Here is a 16,750-nt window from a genome sequence, read left to right as displayed (position 1 = left end):
TGAAATGATTCTATGTTCAGATATGATGTGATATGAGACAGCCGGAGAGTAAGAAGCTTGGATTCCTCTGTGCCCTCGTGTTAGTATGTAGAGAGAAAGGGTGAGCGGGCATGAGACTGAGGAGGGCACACACGGCTCTATAGCCTCCCTTCCTGAAAGGGACAGTGAAGTCCTGGTGGTCCATGATACCAGAGTCCTTTAAATTCTACCACTTTCGGGCTGGAGAGGTGGCTCAGTGGTTAAGAGCACCGACTGCTCTTCCAAAGGTCCTGAGTTCAAATCCCAGCAACCACATGGTGGCTCACAACCACCCGTAATGGAATCCGATGCCCTCTTCTGGTGTGTCTGAAGACAGCTACAGTGTACTCATATACAAAATAAATAAATAAATCTTTAAAAAAAAAAAAATTCTACCACTTTCTTAACCGCAAGACAGCTTAGCAGGTGGATGTGAGTTCAGGTCTAAGTACCCACATGGTAGAAAGAGAGAACTGACTCTCAAAAGCTGTTCTCTGACCTCTGCACTGAGGCAGTGTCCCCACCACACATGATCCTTAGAATACGTAATACAAATGAACCCACGAATAGAAACGAAAAGAAGACATTACAGGGGGTGCCTAGATCTTATATGGAGGTAGAATGCTGTCCCTGCAGAGGGAACTAACTAGGATTGGGGAACCCTTGAGCTTCAGGAACCTGTTCACTACAGCTCTGGGGAAAGGCCCTGAAGCCAACTCACAGGCCCCTCTGCTCACAGATAGCAGCACAAGGACAACAGGACGGTGGGCAGTAAAGAAAGCTCACTATCGGAAGGTATGTAAATAGCTGGTGCTATGCTTTGTGTTTGTTTTTGGTCTGCAGGAGGAGACAATGAGGCTTTTCTACCACAAGGAAACAGGATGAAGAGGTTCCTTTTGCCTAGTCCAGACCCTAGAGTGTGGCTCGACTGAAATGTAAGCTCACCTCAATGGAGGCCAAAATCAAAGCTCAAGAGTTCAAGGGGCCAGAACGCCTGCTGTGGATGCTGTACCTGTCATGTACAGCTACACAGCACAACTCCTTCCCTGCACAATGTCTGAGATGCACTCCTCAGTCCAGGGCCAGAGGCACTTTTCCTCTCACCATCTAATCTGACTCACAGCAGCACTAGAGGCTGACCATCAGAAAGGCCGAGGTGGCAACCAAGGCGCTGGGCCCTTTAGAATATTCGGAATACTTTGATTTTCTAGGAGAATGCTGGTTCTCTGACACTCAGGACAGAGAACCACTGCAGCTGCTCAGACCAGAAAGCCAGTGCACAGAGATCCATCCATGCTGGGAGCATCCTGCCTCTCACTGAGGACAGAACAGCCACACACACAGCCTTAGGATGCTTTTGTCAACACACTCTCCTATAGAAATGGCTCCTCTGCCTGCTCACCAGGCAACCTGGCTGCAGGTTTGGAGCAATTCATGTGTCACTGTTCTTCAAAGGCTGAATACATGAAATACCCAGGGTTACCAAAAGCTACAGGGAGGGGATCTCAGGTGACGCCCAAGCTGACAGGCCTTCTGGGGAAGGAGAGCAGAAGCTGAGGGCACGCTCACCTTGTTGAAGACCCAGACCTCTCCATTCACCGTAGGCCTGGGCACCCCATGGCCATTATAGTGGAAGAGGACCCGTTCCTCCTTGGCGTTCCGACGCAGAGATGTGCAAAGTTTCTTGACTTCATCCACAGTGGGGTCAAGGCTCTGCTTGTACCGAGCCTGTAGTGGAAAAAGAAAGCAGATACTTGTTACAAACAGGAAGGGGCCGGAGAGGACCCTCTTCCTCATGCACACCAGTCTAGAGGGAGCAGCTGTGCACCTTGCGCAAGTGGCCCCAAGTGTTTGCATTAAAAAGTAAGCACAGGCTAGAGAATGTGGTAGCGTGGTGTGTTTTCACCAAGGACAACAATAACATGGGACATGAATAAGGTCAGCCTGTCACACGGTGGCATGAGTCAGACAGAAGGGACTGCCCTAAAGACCTTCTTAGAACATGGAACAGAGAATTTGCTCAAGTGGAGGCCTGCAGCATACGCTGCAGCCACAGCAGAGTGATATAGAAGAGAAGGAAGAATCCAAATCCAATGTTCAGCATACTGCCCTCCTGTGCGGGACACTGCAACGCCTCAGGATGGGGTCCTGAAATGAACAACAGGCTTTTTATACACACAAACAACAAACAGCGGCGGCACAGGAAACCCCCGATAAAAAAACAAAAATGGCTAATTGGTGAGAGGTAGCTTAGGAAGAACTGTGTGGAACTTCACTGTAGGAAGTGGCCAGTTCACCACAGAAAATACAGAAACATGGGACCTGAACAGGCACACAGCTTACTTCAGCAGACAACAGCTCTGCCCAGCCAGTTCCACACCCAGTGCAACCCCAATAAACATCTAGCAAGCTATATTCTGAAATGAAACAAACTGCTTTGGGAACTTACACAGAGGGAAGAAAAGGGACCTGGGGGGAGACAAGCAAAAAACACTAAGAAAGCACAGAAAAGGGAAAACCCACAGTTACTGTGGAAAGCCTCCCAGACACTCCGAATCCTGCAGGGAATCTAATCAAGATAATGCAACACAAAGACCAGAGGTAGAGCCACACACACAGGGCTTCCCAGGAGCAGAGCTGTCAGTTAAAACCTTCTGAAAACTCATTTGTTAAACTTGGGCTAACTTGTAGATGGAATGAGTTGGGGGTCAGGGCAGAGATAAGTCTGGTAATGTCCCACAAACGCTGAAGCCAATGACAGAGATGAGGGTCTCTGGCTCATTTCCATCTATTTTGTGCCTTACCCTGAACTTCTAATGGCAAATTCACAGTACAGAATTTAAGGAGCAGAGCCTGGCGTGGCAGAGTATCACTGTAACACTGGGACATACCAAATCAGTCCAGGCACCAGAGCCGTGTTCTCCAAACTACACAGAATCTACTAGAAAACCAATGAAAGGTTCTGCCTATATATATATGGGTGGACATTTTGATCTGTCCTTTAAAGGTAATGTGTGTGTTCCAGAGAATGAATGCAGGTCAGTAAAGTTACATTTAACTTTTAAAAAGAAAGGACACAGTGAAGGACAGCACCTCCAGTGACATTTTTATTGTCTAGGATGAGTTTTAATCACTCTGGGTCTAGGTGTTTCCATATGAATTCTGAGATTGCCTTTTCAATTCCTGTGAAGAATTACTTTGGAATTTTGATGGGGATTGCACTGAAATCCATAGATTGCTTTTGGCAGGATGGCCATTTTCACAATATTATTCCCAACAATCCAGCAGCATGAGAGGTCTTTCTATTCTCTAGCAAATTCTTCAATTTCTTTCTTTAGTGTCTGACAGTTCTCATTGTACAAGTCTTTCATATCCTTGGTTAAACGAAGTCCAAGGTTGTTTGTTTGTTTGCTTGTGTTTGTTTGTTAGTTTGTTTTAAATCTACAGTGAATGAGATTCTTTCCATGATTTTTTTCCCACTGTGTTTGTTCCTGGTATACAGGAAGGCTACTGAGTTTTGTCTGTTAATTTTGTATCCTGCTACTTTGCTGAAGGTATTTTCTTTCATCTGTCCCTCTTCGTTACTTTGCAGAAATTACACGTAGGATGCGTGAAGAAATACATGGAGAAATCAAACCGGTTGCTCCATCCCTACAATCTAGCAATCGCAGAGGGAAAGTGCACTCCACACTAAAGAGCAAGAAGCGTCATCAGCAGTCGCCTGCAGCCATGGACCTAAGCAGTAAGGTACAAGAGCGACTTGCTAGGCAGAATGTGCACAGAGGTATAATAGTGTCACCAACGCCATGCTTGAGTACTGAACAGATTTAAAATCCACTCTACAGCCAGGTGATGGTGGTGCTCACTTTTAATCCTAGCACTTGGGAGGCAGAGGCAGGTGGATCGCTGAGTTCAAGGTCAGTATGGTCTACAGAGTGAGTTTCAAAACAGCTGGGGTTACACAAAGGAATCTTATCTGGAAAAACTGAAACAAACAAACAAAACAAAATGTAAAATGGAGGAGGAGGAAGAAGAGAGAAGGGAGGAGGAAGGAGGAAGAAGAGGAAGAAGAGGAAGGGGAGGAAGGGAGGAGGGGAGGAGGGGAGGAGGAGGGAGAAGAGAAGGAAGAGGGAGAAGAGGAGGAGGAGGGAGAAGAGGAGGAGGAGGGAGAGGAGGGGGAAGAGAAGGAGGAGGGAGAAGAGGAAGAGGAGAGAGAGGAGGGGGAAGAGAGGAGGGGAGGAGAAGGGAGGAAGATGAGGAGGAGGAGGGGGGGGGGAGGAAGATGAGGAGGAGGAGGAGGAAGAGGGAGGAGGGAGGAGGGAGGAGGAGGTTACACATGAAGGAGAGACAGCAGAAAATGGAGTAACCACCACCACACACACACACACACACACACACTGATACCCATTTTTGGCCTCTTCTATCTACTTATGTGAGGACCGCAAGTTAAGAAATAGACAAACTTCTGGGATACGATTGTGGGCACTGTGGAACACTGCTTATCTGCTCACTCTAAGAAACAAGTAGCAGCTGTGCCTTTAAAGACAGTGGGAAGATGTTTGTGGAAGCAGATGAGGTGATTCACCAAATGTGAATTCCCTCTGCAGCCACAGCGTGAAGTCCTGGAGAAGGGGTGTGCAGAGCTGAATGGAGGTACAGAGAAGCAGCACCTGAAAGAGGCAAGGCCGCTGTGCAGGCCGAGGCTGAGGACAGCTACAGGGAAAGCTCCTTCACGTTCCCAGACGAGACCCTGCCAGCCTCTCTGACCTATGCAATCCTCCCAAGAATGATAAACACAATCCTCTGCCTAGTACAGAACCACGATGGAGGCTAAAGTCACTATTGCTGATGACTAAGCTAGCTATTTTAATAAATTGACTTAATCAGCTGCTAAAAAGAGAATTAAACAAACTGACAAATCTGGCTGCTAGTTCATGGTAGTCCACACCAGATATGAAAGCTTTAGAAAGAAAGACAAGACTTACAAGGTCCCTCCAGGTTCCTCAAATCCTCTGCACCTGAGCAAAGCACATTAAAGCCACACACAGGGCTCCTTGTCAGAGCTACTGTAGGGCAGGGCATCTGGGGTACCTGCCTCAACGTGGCAAGGTTAGGGTCCAGCAAAGTGAAACTCCTCTCAGAACAGAATGTAGGCCAGGGTCTGCAGGAAAGCTAACGCACAGCACAAGGTCTGAAACAAGACTGAAGCCTCCACGGAAGACAGAGTGCCCACGGGAAGAGAAGCACAGTATGGGGCAAGGATGTTGATGCAGGCCTAGGCAGGTGGGCAACACTGCCTGGGCGAACTCCAGCCACATCTGTGTTTGTGGTTGGAATGGCCTGTCTGGATCCTGGCCCTTTCCAGAGCTTCCATTCAGGGAATGATGTCAGGGGAACTTTACGCTGCTCACTAGCCACTTGTGTACAGATATCTAAAAGAAGCTAAAGGCTGAGGGGCCATCACTGCTTACAGTTCTGTGTATGTCCTTCAATACAGGGTGTGTCCTGTCCTCTCTACATCTTGACAACATGCTAATCGCAGCTAGCTTGTTGAATGACACCAGATTGTTAGTGACATTAATTATAACAATTAGTAAAGAACAAATCAAAGTGATGAAATGCCATCTGACATCACGGTGACACAATGAATGTCAGCACAACCCTGTAAAGCACTGTGGGAATGGCACTGGGGAACCGTGCACTGCAGTGTCCAGTCAGGCCTTTAGGGTGCCTGGCTGCACTCTACACAGTACAAGACCGGAAAGGGGCCGGAGTACAGTGGCTGAGCCAGTGTCTGGTGTGCACAGCCTCCAATCTCAGGAGACAGTTTCTGTGTCCAGACTGATGATGCTCAGGACTCGGACTAAGTCGTCTAAACTCTGGGGTCCTGCTCAACCCCACAAACTGCAGCTGTGAGGCAGGGGTGGCAGACAAGTCTGTAACTTTAATTTTTTTCAATCCTTAGTTTATGAGGGTTCTTAAATGCTGTATGTAACCTCCCTTCTAGCCCATCAGAGGAAGTGGGAAAAAAGGATACAGGGGAAGTGGACCTGTTTAGAAAGTTTCTTTGGAGTAAATGCCAGCTGTGTTGTCAGGCACAGGTCAGCAGCGACAGCTAGGTCCACTTGCTAACACTTCGCGAATACACCAGCAGTCCAGTTTAGTAGTCGGAATAGCAGACACAAATCACCAGCTGTGGCATGACAGCCAGGCCTCAGTCTTGACACAAGTCAACAAAAGGGACCCAGAGGGACACCAGGAAAAGTTCTCAGCTGTGTCTCTCTCAGCAAATGGAAGATCAGTGACCACGCAAGACCAAAAAGCATTGCACAGCTAGCTCTATGAGCAAACCTAGCCCAGGCTCCATAACTGCCCATCAAGTCCTTTTTATACTTTCTAAACATCACTTGTCCTCCATGGGTCTTGCCTCAGCACGTGTCTGTCTCAGCTGACACAACTCTGCCAATCAGCCTGAGTCCAAGAAAACGACTAGAAACTACAGCACACCACCCAATGTTTTTAGTGCATTTCTCTCTATGGAGTCCCAACAAATGTAGCTCAACTACACAATGTAAGATAGACTAATACATGTGTGTCATTTAACACAGAATCTTTCATCATGTGTCCTTTAACATGCTTACTTTAGCAAAACATCCTCTCTCCTGTGTCTGCTTCAGCACAACATTCCTTCACAAATCTGTCTTAGTCTTTCACCCGTGTCCACTTAAGGAAAACACTCCTTCCCGGGTTTGCCCCAAGAAAACACCATCCAGAATAACTGACTTTCCAAACAACCCTTAAGTTTCCATTTCATATGTCTGCAATCCCGGCATCCGACAGGCTGAGGCACCATGAGATACCTAGCAAGACCCTGTCTCAAAGTGGGGGGATGGGGCTGGAGAGATGGCTAGGCAGTTAGGAGCACCAGTTTTTCTGCCAGAGGACCCAGGTTTGATTCCCCAGCACCCACATGATGGTTCAGAACTGTCCGTACCTACAGTTCCCATGTCTTCAGCTTACTCCAAGAACACCTACCACATATATATGGTGCAACAGATCACCCAGAACTGGAATTCCAGATGGTTTCGAGTTGCCATGTGAGTGCTGAGAACTGAACCTGGGTCTCTGGCTGCATCTCCTAAGCCGTCTCTCCACCTAGCATCTATCATTTTAATGGTGCTGGCTACATGCCATCCAAAATTACTCCCACACAAGAGAGTGAATACACTATGAAATTCCAGAGGAAGTGTGAAGTGACATGCTAGCATCCTAAAATGGCACCCTGGAGACTGCCTCACCAGTGCAAGGTCATCTCTCCTCACAGGTGTGGCTCACCTGCTACACAAACATGGAGCAAGGGACTCTGTGCTGAGACCTGGGTGAGCTCAAATCTGGAGTTTCCTGAGTCACTGTTGCTATTTTGGTCAAACTGAGCACCACACCACACCCCATTTTAGCAGACCCTTCCCCTGGCTGTCTGTAATTAAAATAAATACCTCTATATCTACACATGAGTGCATTTTATATGTGTCACAGCTGAGTAGACAGAAATAAGAGGCATAGAACATTTCCCCTCAGATCTACAGCCTGGAACAGTACAAAAGGGACAAGGCCACCTCCAAGACTCCATCAGGGGCTGCAAGACTTGGGAGCTGGGCAGGGGGATACACAGAGTGAGACGGACATCTCCTACTTCCAAGGCTCTTCGGTGACACAAGCAGACAATGCAGATATAGAAAGGCAAGTCTCAAAACATGTTACCAAGAGCGTTGGGTCCGAAAGGAATACCACACACCCTTCTCGTGGTCCCGAGGTGCTCTCTTGCCTTCTCTCACTCTTCCATCCTCTCTCTCCTCATAGCCTGATTCAGTCTACTATTTTCTCTCCCTGCTCTGGAATCTTCCTCTTATCTACAACAAAACCCTTTTCTTCCTCAGCCACTGAAGAACCAGCCTGCCGCCATCTTAGGTTTAAACCCATCTCATGGTAGAGACAACTACATTCATTTCTGTTTGTGGTTAAACCTCAAAGATTGGGCTATGCTCCACCTGTAACCCTAACTACAGATGGTTCTGGACTGCCTGTTCCAACAATGACAATCTTGTCTTGTTTCAAAAAGTTAATAACCACCTTGCAGCCCTACCTTCACTTCAAAGGTTTGCTATTGCTGCCTCGTTACAACCACCTTGCAGCCATGTCTTTCTTCCAGGAGGCCGTCATGGCTGGCTATGCTTATGGCTCTGCTCCTATAACCCCTCCCAATTGTGGCCACTACATCTATTTGGGAACCCCCTGCCCCTGAGCTATAAAAACCTTGTCTCCCTCGCATCCAATGATGACTTCTAAAACCCTATCTTGGCCATGTACACAAATAAAAGAGCTGGTTTTAATTAATTTGGCCATGATGATGTCTATTGGTGATCTTTCTCCTCCCATCTTTGGAATTAACACCACACCTAGGAGCACTCCAAGGTAATGGTTATGGAGAAGGTTTTATTGTATATCTGAGGGAGAGTACAGCCAGAGGCACTTGGAAGGGTTCCACTGAACCTGGCCATAAAAGTAGGGGAGAGGGGTTGCGGATTTAGCTCAGTGGTAGAGCACTTGCCTAGCAAGCGCAAGGCCCTGGGTTCGGTCCCCAGCTCTGAAAAAAAGAAAAGGAAAAAAAAATTTAAAAAATAAATAAATAAATAAATAAAAAAAGTAGGGGAGAGGGCAAGTGGATCAAAAGAGGAACAGAGGCCCAAGAACACCAAGAGAGAAGAACTCAGAGAGCACATGGCCAAAATGGCAAGGTTGTAGAGACTGGGGGTAAACACAGTGAAGCCCTTGTGATGGAGAGGTCACGGTAGGCAGGACCTAGGAGGAGCCACAGTACTAAGTGAGCCTGGTGGCCAGAATGGGCTTTGTTGTACTCATCGGCACCATGCATAGGTATCTGTCCTAGGTTTCTTTAGGACCTGACAGTCAGAGGGGCTCAGAATTGGCTATTTATTCTCTTTGAGAACAGACAAGGGAAGCAGAAAATGTTTCTATCACTACCAAGAGAAATAACAAGGAAATCAAACCAAATTCAAGTTGTCTTAGTGGTTTGCAAGCCCTGGAGGTGGCCAGGTCTCTACGGCAAAGCTGCCTTCTTCAGTTAATGCAAAGGACAGCCAACAAAGACTCTGCAGTCCTTGGAGGCTAAACATTTAAGGCAGAGGTGGACCAAGAGGAATGACTGCCAGGAAGAAAGGCACCTGCACCTGAAGGCCCTGAGAGCACTGCCCACCAGAGACCTAAGAAGACTACGGCAGGAAGGGAAGGGAAGTCTCCACAGAATGCAAACTGTGCTTAGCAGGTGACAGCAGTGGGGACCACAACTCCTCTCCAGCTGCCCCTCCAGCCCTGATTTAGCAGCCTTCTCCTCCCTCAGAACCTTATTGGGCAACAAGAGAAAGGTCAATTAACCTTAGTGCATGTGCACACTCCCCATGAGTTAGTGTCTGTGCACACTTCCTATGAGTGTGTGTGCACACTCCCCATGAGTTAGTGTCTGTGCACACCTGCTATGAGTGTGTATGCACACTCCCCATGAGTTAGTGTATTTGCACACTCCCCATGAGGTGTATGTGCATACTTCCCATGAGTTAGTGCATGTGCACACTCCCCTATTCATTTCCAAAAGGCCCAAATACCATCACTATTCAAGACCCTGTTCTTGGAACATTCCTAAACAGTGCATGTTCTCAACTTCCTCAGTCTCACAAAAGAGCCAGAGCAGGTCACACCTCATGGTCACAGCTCCAATTCACATCTCTCATGAATATCACCAGATTCTGACCCTGCCCAGAGTCTGCTACAGAAGTGGCTGTGTGTCCCGGCTCCTGCACAGTGACTTCACTTATCTAAATTAACTTCAAAGTCATCAACTGCAGCTGTAGGACTTCAGTTCTCAGAGCAGGTAGGAGAGTGGGACCAGCAGCTCAGCTGGAACACTGCATCAGTGGCTGTCCTGTCCTGTGCCTCCTGGGGGGAGAGGTTGCAGAGGCCAGGGATCTCTGTGAGTCTGAGGCCACCCAGATGTACAGAGAGAGATCCAGGACAGCTAGGATAGGGAGGGAGGGGGGGACGGACGGGGGACCGACGATGGGGACGGGACGCTGTCTCAGAAAAATGGAAAAAAACGAAAGAAGGGGGTGGAGGAAGGAAGAGAGGAGGAGGACAAGAGGCCACATCAAGTAGAGAAGAGATCACTCGAGACTGAGGACAGATGTACCCTCCAGGAGCAACACCTATCTGTTCTTCGTGTCGAGGTTTACACGGGCACCTGCAGTCACTGTTAGTCTCTGGTGGAAATGCCTGGAGCTCCCTGCTCTCTACCTCCCACCATTCTTTTCTGCTGCAGTGGCTTCTTGGATTCCGTGAACCTCTGCATAGCCACTGAACTGCATTTGTAAAGCTCCATTGAAAACTCATCTACTGCCTCCAGACACTACACCTCACAGGAGTGAGCTTCTCCCAAAGCACACCCAAAAGCAACAGAGTTGGAGTCATACCAAGAGCTGAATAAAATTAGGGACTCGTTATTTCTAACCTTGGCTCTAGCAAGGTCTTATCTTGTGTGAGTGCAAAAAAAAATTTTTTTAAAGTAGATTCAACCTCATTTCTTATCTATCACACTGAGAGGACACATTAATGGACCAGCATGAAAGGCACTTCGGATATTAATAATGTGCCTCCTGGGGGATGACAGGAATTAATTAATATTTTTAAGGGCTTTGAAATGAGAAACACTAAATTAAATGTCACCACGCCACGTAAGGTTTGTTTCAAAATGAGGGCGCCTGGATAATGGCTCGGTGGAGTGAAAGACACAGCAGCAGGTTAGACACCCAGTTGTTTGGGGAATTTATGGGCATTTTCATCGGGCAACAAAACAACAGAACAATCCCCCAAACACCACCTGAGCTAGGCATTCCTCCTGAAAAGCCAAATCTCAGGATGTAATAAAATAGGGGGTGGGGGTGGGAGTGGGGGTGGGGTGGGGAGCCTGCGACAGAGGAAAAGAATGTAACAGTGAGTAACGTGGTAAGTGGTGCTCTGGGCTCTGCATCCACCTGGGTGACAGCACACACCTTCATGTGCTAGTGAGGCTCAGGAAGGGCTCCCCACAGATTTGCCTATAGGCTCAGAAACCCTGTGAAGCAGTGGCAATATGTCTTCTACCTACCTCCCTAGGACTTCGGGCACCACAGTGCTGTTCAACTAGGGCTGTGAAAATGGATCCGCCTTCGCCAGGTTTAGTTTGTTGTTGTTGTTGTTGTTGTTTGTTTGTTTAGGGTTTGTTTTGTTTTTGTTTTTGTTTTTTGTTTTTTTTTGGTTTTTTAACTAAATTGACCTCCCAGTGTAGTGGCCTTTGTACTTGGAAGGTTGAAACTAGGGGTTCAGAGCCTCTACATTTCCTTATTGTTGAGTTGGGGGTTTTTTGTTTTGTTTTATTTGTTTGCTTATTTTTCTGAGTTGTTTTAAACAAAGCAGTTTGGCTGAGCTGCAGAGCAACAATGGAGCAGAGCCCCTGCTCCCTTCCCAGGCTCCCTGCAGATGATATACTGCCCTGACAGCTAACCTCTGATCCAAGGCATGGACTCAAAGTGCACATGGTAAGAAACACAGCCCACACCTGTACCAAAGCACAGTTCTCGCCTAGTCAGATAGAACCATCAGTTGAGTAAGCTACTACCTCATCCCCGGCCCTAAGCAGTACCTAGAGAATGGATGTCTTCCTATACAAAACACACTGTCTGTGGTGAAGAACCAGGAAAGCCTTCAGTAAACAGGCTACTTTAAATAGGGAGCTGGGTAAAAAGTCATGAGGACAACTGTTTCTACCAGACAGAGTCCAGGGCCTCAGGGCATCCCCATGTCAGATCATAATCTGTAGACACCTCTCAAAGGAGAGCAAGGAGAACAGAACAGACGGCAAGAATTAAATGTCGGCAGAGCACAGCAGAGTTGCCCAGCTGGTGAGGCTGCGCTCTTCCTTTCCCTTTGGCTGACAGACAGACATCAAGATCAAGAGTCACACAGCACTCCTGGAGCACACCAACACACACAAATGAGAAAGTACACACAGCAAGATCTCCTCAGGCTGATTCCATGAACTATAGCAGCACTCAGCCCAGCCTTGCCGGCCTAAGGCCTTCCTGCCCCAAACCAGCAGAGCCTGGGGCTCCACACCTGGCATTCAATACCACCAGCCCCTTGTCCCAGTTTCCATTCTGTTGCTGGGATACACACCATTGGTATGTGAGAGATCACAGTCCATTATGAAGGAAGTCAAGTCAGGAGCTCAAGGCCAGGACCTGAAGGCAGACACTACAGCAGATACCATGGAGGAATGCTGCTTACTAGCTTGCTCATCCTGCTTTATCATACAACTCAGGAATACAATAGTAAACTGGATCCTCCCACAGCAATCAGCAATCAAGAAAATACCCCACAGATTTGCCTATAGGCCACTGTGATGGAAACATCTTCTCAACTGAGCTCTGTCTTTCCAGATGACAAACATCTAACCACCACACTGCCTGTGAGTCTTCGCTGCTACGCCTCACCTCTCTGAGCTGTGCTCCTCCTGCCTCGGTCAAGGCAGTTCTCATCGCCTGGCCTTGTGTCTCACAGCGAGCACTCCCAGGTGTGCCTCCAACTGCAACCCATGGCCAGACTCCTGCCTTGCTGCAGCATGCGGCTCCACTGCATTTCCAGTCCACTCCGGAGTCATCTTCAAAACTGGAACCCTGAACTCAGGTGGCCTGACACCTGGGGGTAAGAGCCACAGGAAACAGACAGACGGACAGGCAGGCAGGCAGGCAGGCAGGCAGGCAGGCAGACACGCACGCACGCACGCACGCACGCACACACACACACACACACACACACACACACACACACGCACGCACGCACACACACGCACGCACACACACACACGCACGCACACACACACACGCACGCACACACGCACACGCACACACACACACACACACACACTCAGATCCCGTCTCTGGATACACATATCACATGTGTACATGAGTCACAGGTAGACTACCTTTGCTTCATTTATAGCCTTTTGCCTTCCATTAGCTGAGGTCTCAACCCAGCCTGTGGGGCTGACTTGTCAGGAAGAATGTAGAGCAGGTATTGTGTAACTCAGGCACTGTCCCTCTCCATTACCACATTTCATTTCCCTTTAAAGATTCCCATGGAGACGCTGTTCTGTACGTCCTTCTCCCTGGTGTGATCAAGACAAGACTACAATCCCTTCATAGAAAAGAAAACAAAAACTAGTTCTTATTTTGTCCATGGACCCCTTGAGTCTCTGCGATGTGAGCAACGGCCTGAGCTGCTGGAGACCTGAAGAACCCAGGCTGCAGGACAGGGATGGGAATTGCAGAGGCAGGGCCCAAACCAGATACGGCTCAATCAGCATCCTGGGATGTGGAAAAATGGTGTTGGTCAAATCAGCAAACAAAGCAGCTCACCATGGTGACAGGAAGTGGACATAGCATCTTCAGCATCCCTGAGTTACCTCCCCTCCATCTGACTAGCTACCTGCTAGGTCTGGCCAGACACCTCTGCAGCCTAAGTCCCTGGTCTCTGAAGGAGCCTTTAGAGTGTCTTAAGTTCAGAGGTAACTGTTACCTCGTTCTCTGGCCAGTTCCAGTAGCCTCTACTGTTTATGTTTCATTTGATTCTTTTTTTCTGAGACAGGGTTTCTCTTGTAGCTCTGACTGTCCTAGAACTAGCTCTATGACCAGATTGGCCTCAAACTCACAGATCCACCCGCCTCTGCTTCCCAGGCACTAGGATTAAAGGTGTGCGCCACCACCACTCAGCTATGTGTTTCATTTGAAATGACCGCTAAGAAAGATCCTGGTTCCAGAAGTGTCAGAGGTGTCCCCTTCTGTCCTTGTGTGAGTGTGACAACTCCTTCTCTGGTATACAGCTTCTCAGCATCTTGTGTTGCAGTCTGCATGTTGTGAAGAGTTACGAGGGAGAGAAACAGGTGCACCCAAGGCAAAGAGCCACCTCCGTGGAAGGCTTCAGCTCAGCCGTAGGTCAGTGACCTACTTACCCATGGTTCAGCCTGGAAGCTTTTCTCTTCCAAACACCTGAAGAGCACAGGGCCAGCTACTTGAGAGGCAGAGCTTTTCCCTGGGGCTGGTGAACAGACAGAGGCAACATTGCTCTCAGGATACATTCTGAGGGTTCGCTTCCTAAGGCCCCTCTTCTCTTGTTACCACACTATAGTGTAGACAGTGCTGGCACTCCTGGTTTTACAGACAGAAAGTCATGCAGCACACATATGGCAAAGCAATTCAAAGCCAGGATCCAGGATCCAGGCTCCAGTCTTACAGTTTACTGTTCACTGCTCATTACCCTGAGCATCAGAGCAGAGTAGTGCAGAGTAGTGCAAATGGGCACAAGCAGGAACAAACAAAAGGAAAATAACATCTGCCTGGCAAGCCCAGCTGCTCACAATCCATCCACTGCCATTCAGCTGCCCCTGTGCCCTGTGCTCTGGTACAGCAGACAAACAACCTTTCTCCTGAAGCAAGCCAACACCCCGCTATCTTCTCAGACTGTTTTCTGGTGCAGAGAATCCCAAGACTACAATGCTTTCACAAGGCTCTTGGTCAGCAACACTTGTCACTCACTGGCACAAGCCTTCACCAGGGCTTCTAGCCTACGTTACACTCCCTCTGGGATCTGTGCCCCAACCTTCTCCAAGTATGAGCAACAACTGTTCGTTACCTGGAATACTTCATGTGCTAACCAGCCAGGGGGGCAGAAAAAGGAACATGGGGATCTCGGTATGTGGGATGGAATGGAGAGGCAGCCTGGACTCCGGCTACGAGGACCAGCACCACTCACTAGATACCAGGCTAAGACCTGTTCACAACAGCCATGGCTCATGCTGTCACAGAATGCCTTGAAGACTGCAAAAGCCACAGCATCTGTAATACTAACCAAATGTCAAGAGGCAGTCATACCTCCCAAGGCCTCATGCTACACAGAAAGTGATATGTGTTACAGCAGAACAGCAGAGCAGCATCTCTGGAACTGCACACACTATAAAAGGCCAAGCTTGAAGATCATGAAAAACGAGAAACAAAACAAAACAACCAGCAGGCCAGAAGGGCTGGGCCTGTGAGAAGTAACATCCTCCATCCTTCCCACCCCCAAGCCAGATGTGGCCCTAATGCATCCCTGGATGCATTGTATCTGCTCAGGTATCAGGAGCCATCTTCACTGGTAGCCACAAACCTCACTCATCAGGGTACACAGATGCATCCTCCATAATTCTGCTCTCTCACTTTTCAAACAAATCATGTAGAACCCAGAAGACTGAGTATAGGCTGGTATAGTGGGAGCTGAGGAGCACAGTTAACCCTAGACAGCCCGTCTTGCCAGCAGAGCTCTGCTTTTAGCATTCATGGGGCCCATGCTGGGGCTTGAGCATACCAGTTCAGCCACACGGTCCTGGACACGGCTTTGGAGTACTTCACTAGCCTTAGCCAAATGTCTGCACTGCCCTCCAACTGACACCCATAACAACTGGATTTCCACCACAAGGAAGAAAAGGGCCATCCCTGTGTGGGGCCACACAGAAGAACTCTGTTCCGTGAGCCTGGCAGGCACATCCAGGACGTAAGCAACAGCAACACTGACGCAGAAGAGCCTTGGGTGCCACGGCAGAGCTGCCCAGATTGCAGCTTCACATGAGATCTGTAAAACTGTCTCTCTCGCTCATGAAATATTCAACAATTCCTCCTTCCCTGATTTGAAAAAGAGGTAAAGCCCAAAAATAGAAGCTCTGACTTATAGATCAGGCTACTCCACTCTTGATTTTTCTCGGTCCTGCTTACGAGGACCCTCAGAAGAAATACTGTGCTTCGCTGGAACACTTCCCCTAAGGCTTCAGTAGCATCTGTGGCATGCTTGTTTGTCACAACTGCCAGCTGACGGGTAAAGGCCAGCCTGCAATTATGCTCACAACATGTAGAAGCATGCTCACCTCCATGACAAATCAATGGCCCAACATAAAAGAGCTGAGTTTGAGAAAAGAACAGAGCCTTAATTCTAACCAGGACTTGTATTCTAATCTGATATAGTGGGGAAAACAGTAAGAAAAAAATCATGTGCATATTTCCACATTTATACAAGAAAGAAGAAAACCAGTCTTACCCACACATATCACCCATTACTGAAACATGTAAGTGTTGTCCAAGCATGTGAGGGGTGGCTAGAAAGCAGGACAGGCAGCCAGGTTTCCCTAACATCTTTGGCTGCATTTAACTTTGGAATCAGGATAAGTTTTACATAACTACAAAGCAAAACAAATTTTGTTTAATGAGACCTTAAAAGATGTAAGCAAGGAGCTGGAGAGCTAGCTAAGCAGTCCACGTCGCCTGCTGCTCTTGCAGAGGACCTAACTTCGGCTCTGAGCACTCACTCACATCAGGTGGTTCAGAGCTAACTGTAACTCGTTTCAGGGCATCTGAAGCGACCTTATGACCTCTGTAGGCACTGAATACCAGACACACACAAGTACACTCATGTTCATGTACACACATAAAAATAAAATTGTAATTTTTAAAAATTGTTTATGCATAAATGTTTGGTACATGCCCTGCACCACAGAGGTGAGAAGAACGCATCAGCATTTTCTCCTGCAACTGAGCTACAG

The 16,750-nt window shown here is 48.1% G+C and overlaps 1 protein-coding gene across 2 annotated transcripts in view; it reads right to left on the bottom strand.

The window, feature by feature from the left end:
* Positions 1-16,750, bottom strand: part of Rptor (regulatory associated protein of MTOR, complex 1) — a 298,474-nt gene that overhangs the window by 179,601 nt on the left and 102,123 nt on the right. For both annotated transcript variants that reach the window (NM_001134499.2, XM_039085689.2), the window contains exon 4: positions 1,588-1,746. In NM_001134499.2, the coding sequence (NP_001127971.2) occupies positions 1,588-1,746 (159 nt within the window). The remainder of the gene's footprint in view (positions 1-1,587; positions 1,747-16,750) is intronic.

The sequence above is a fragment of the Rattus norvegicus genome, chromosome 10, assembly GCF_036323735.1.
Source record: "Rattus norvegicus strain BN/NHsdMcwi chromosome 10, GRCr8, whole genome shotgun sequence".
Taxonomy (NCBI): domain Eukaryota; kingdom Metazoa; phylum Chordata; class Mammalia; order Rodentia; family Muridae; genus Rattus; species Rattus norvegicus.
The sequence above is the reverse complement of the archived record's forward strand: the minus strand, read 5'-3'. Positions and strand labels throughout refer to the sequence as shown.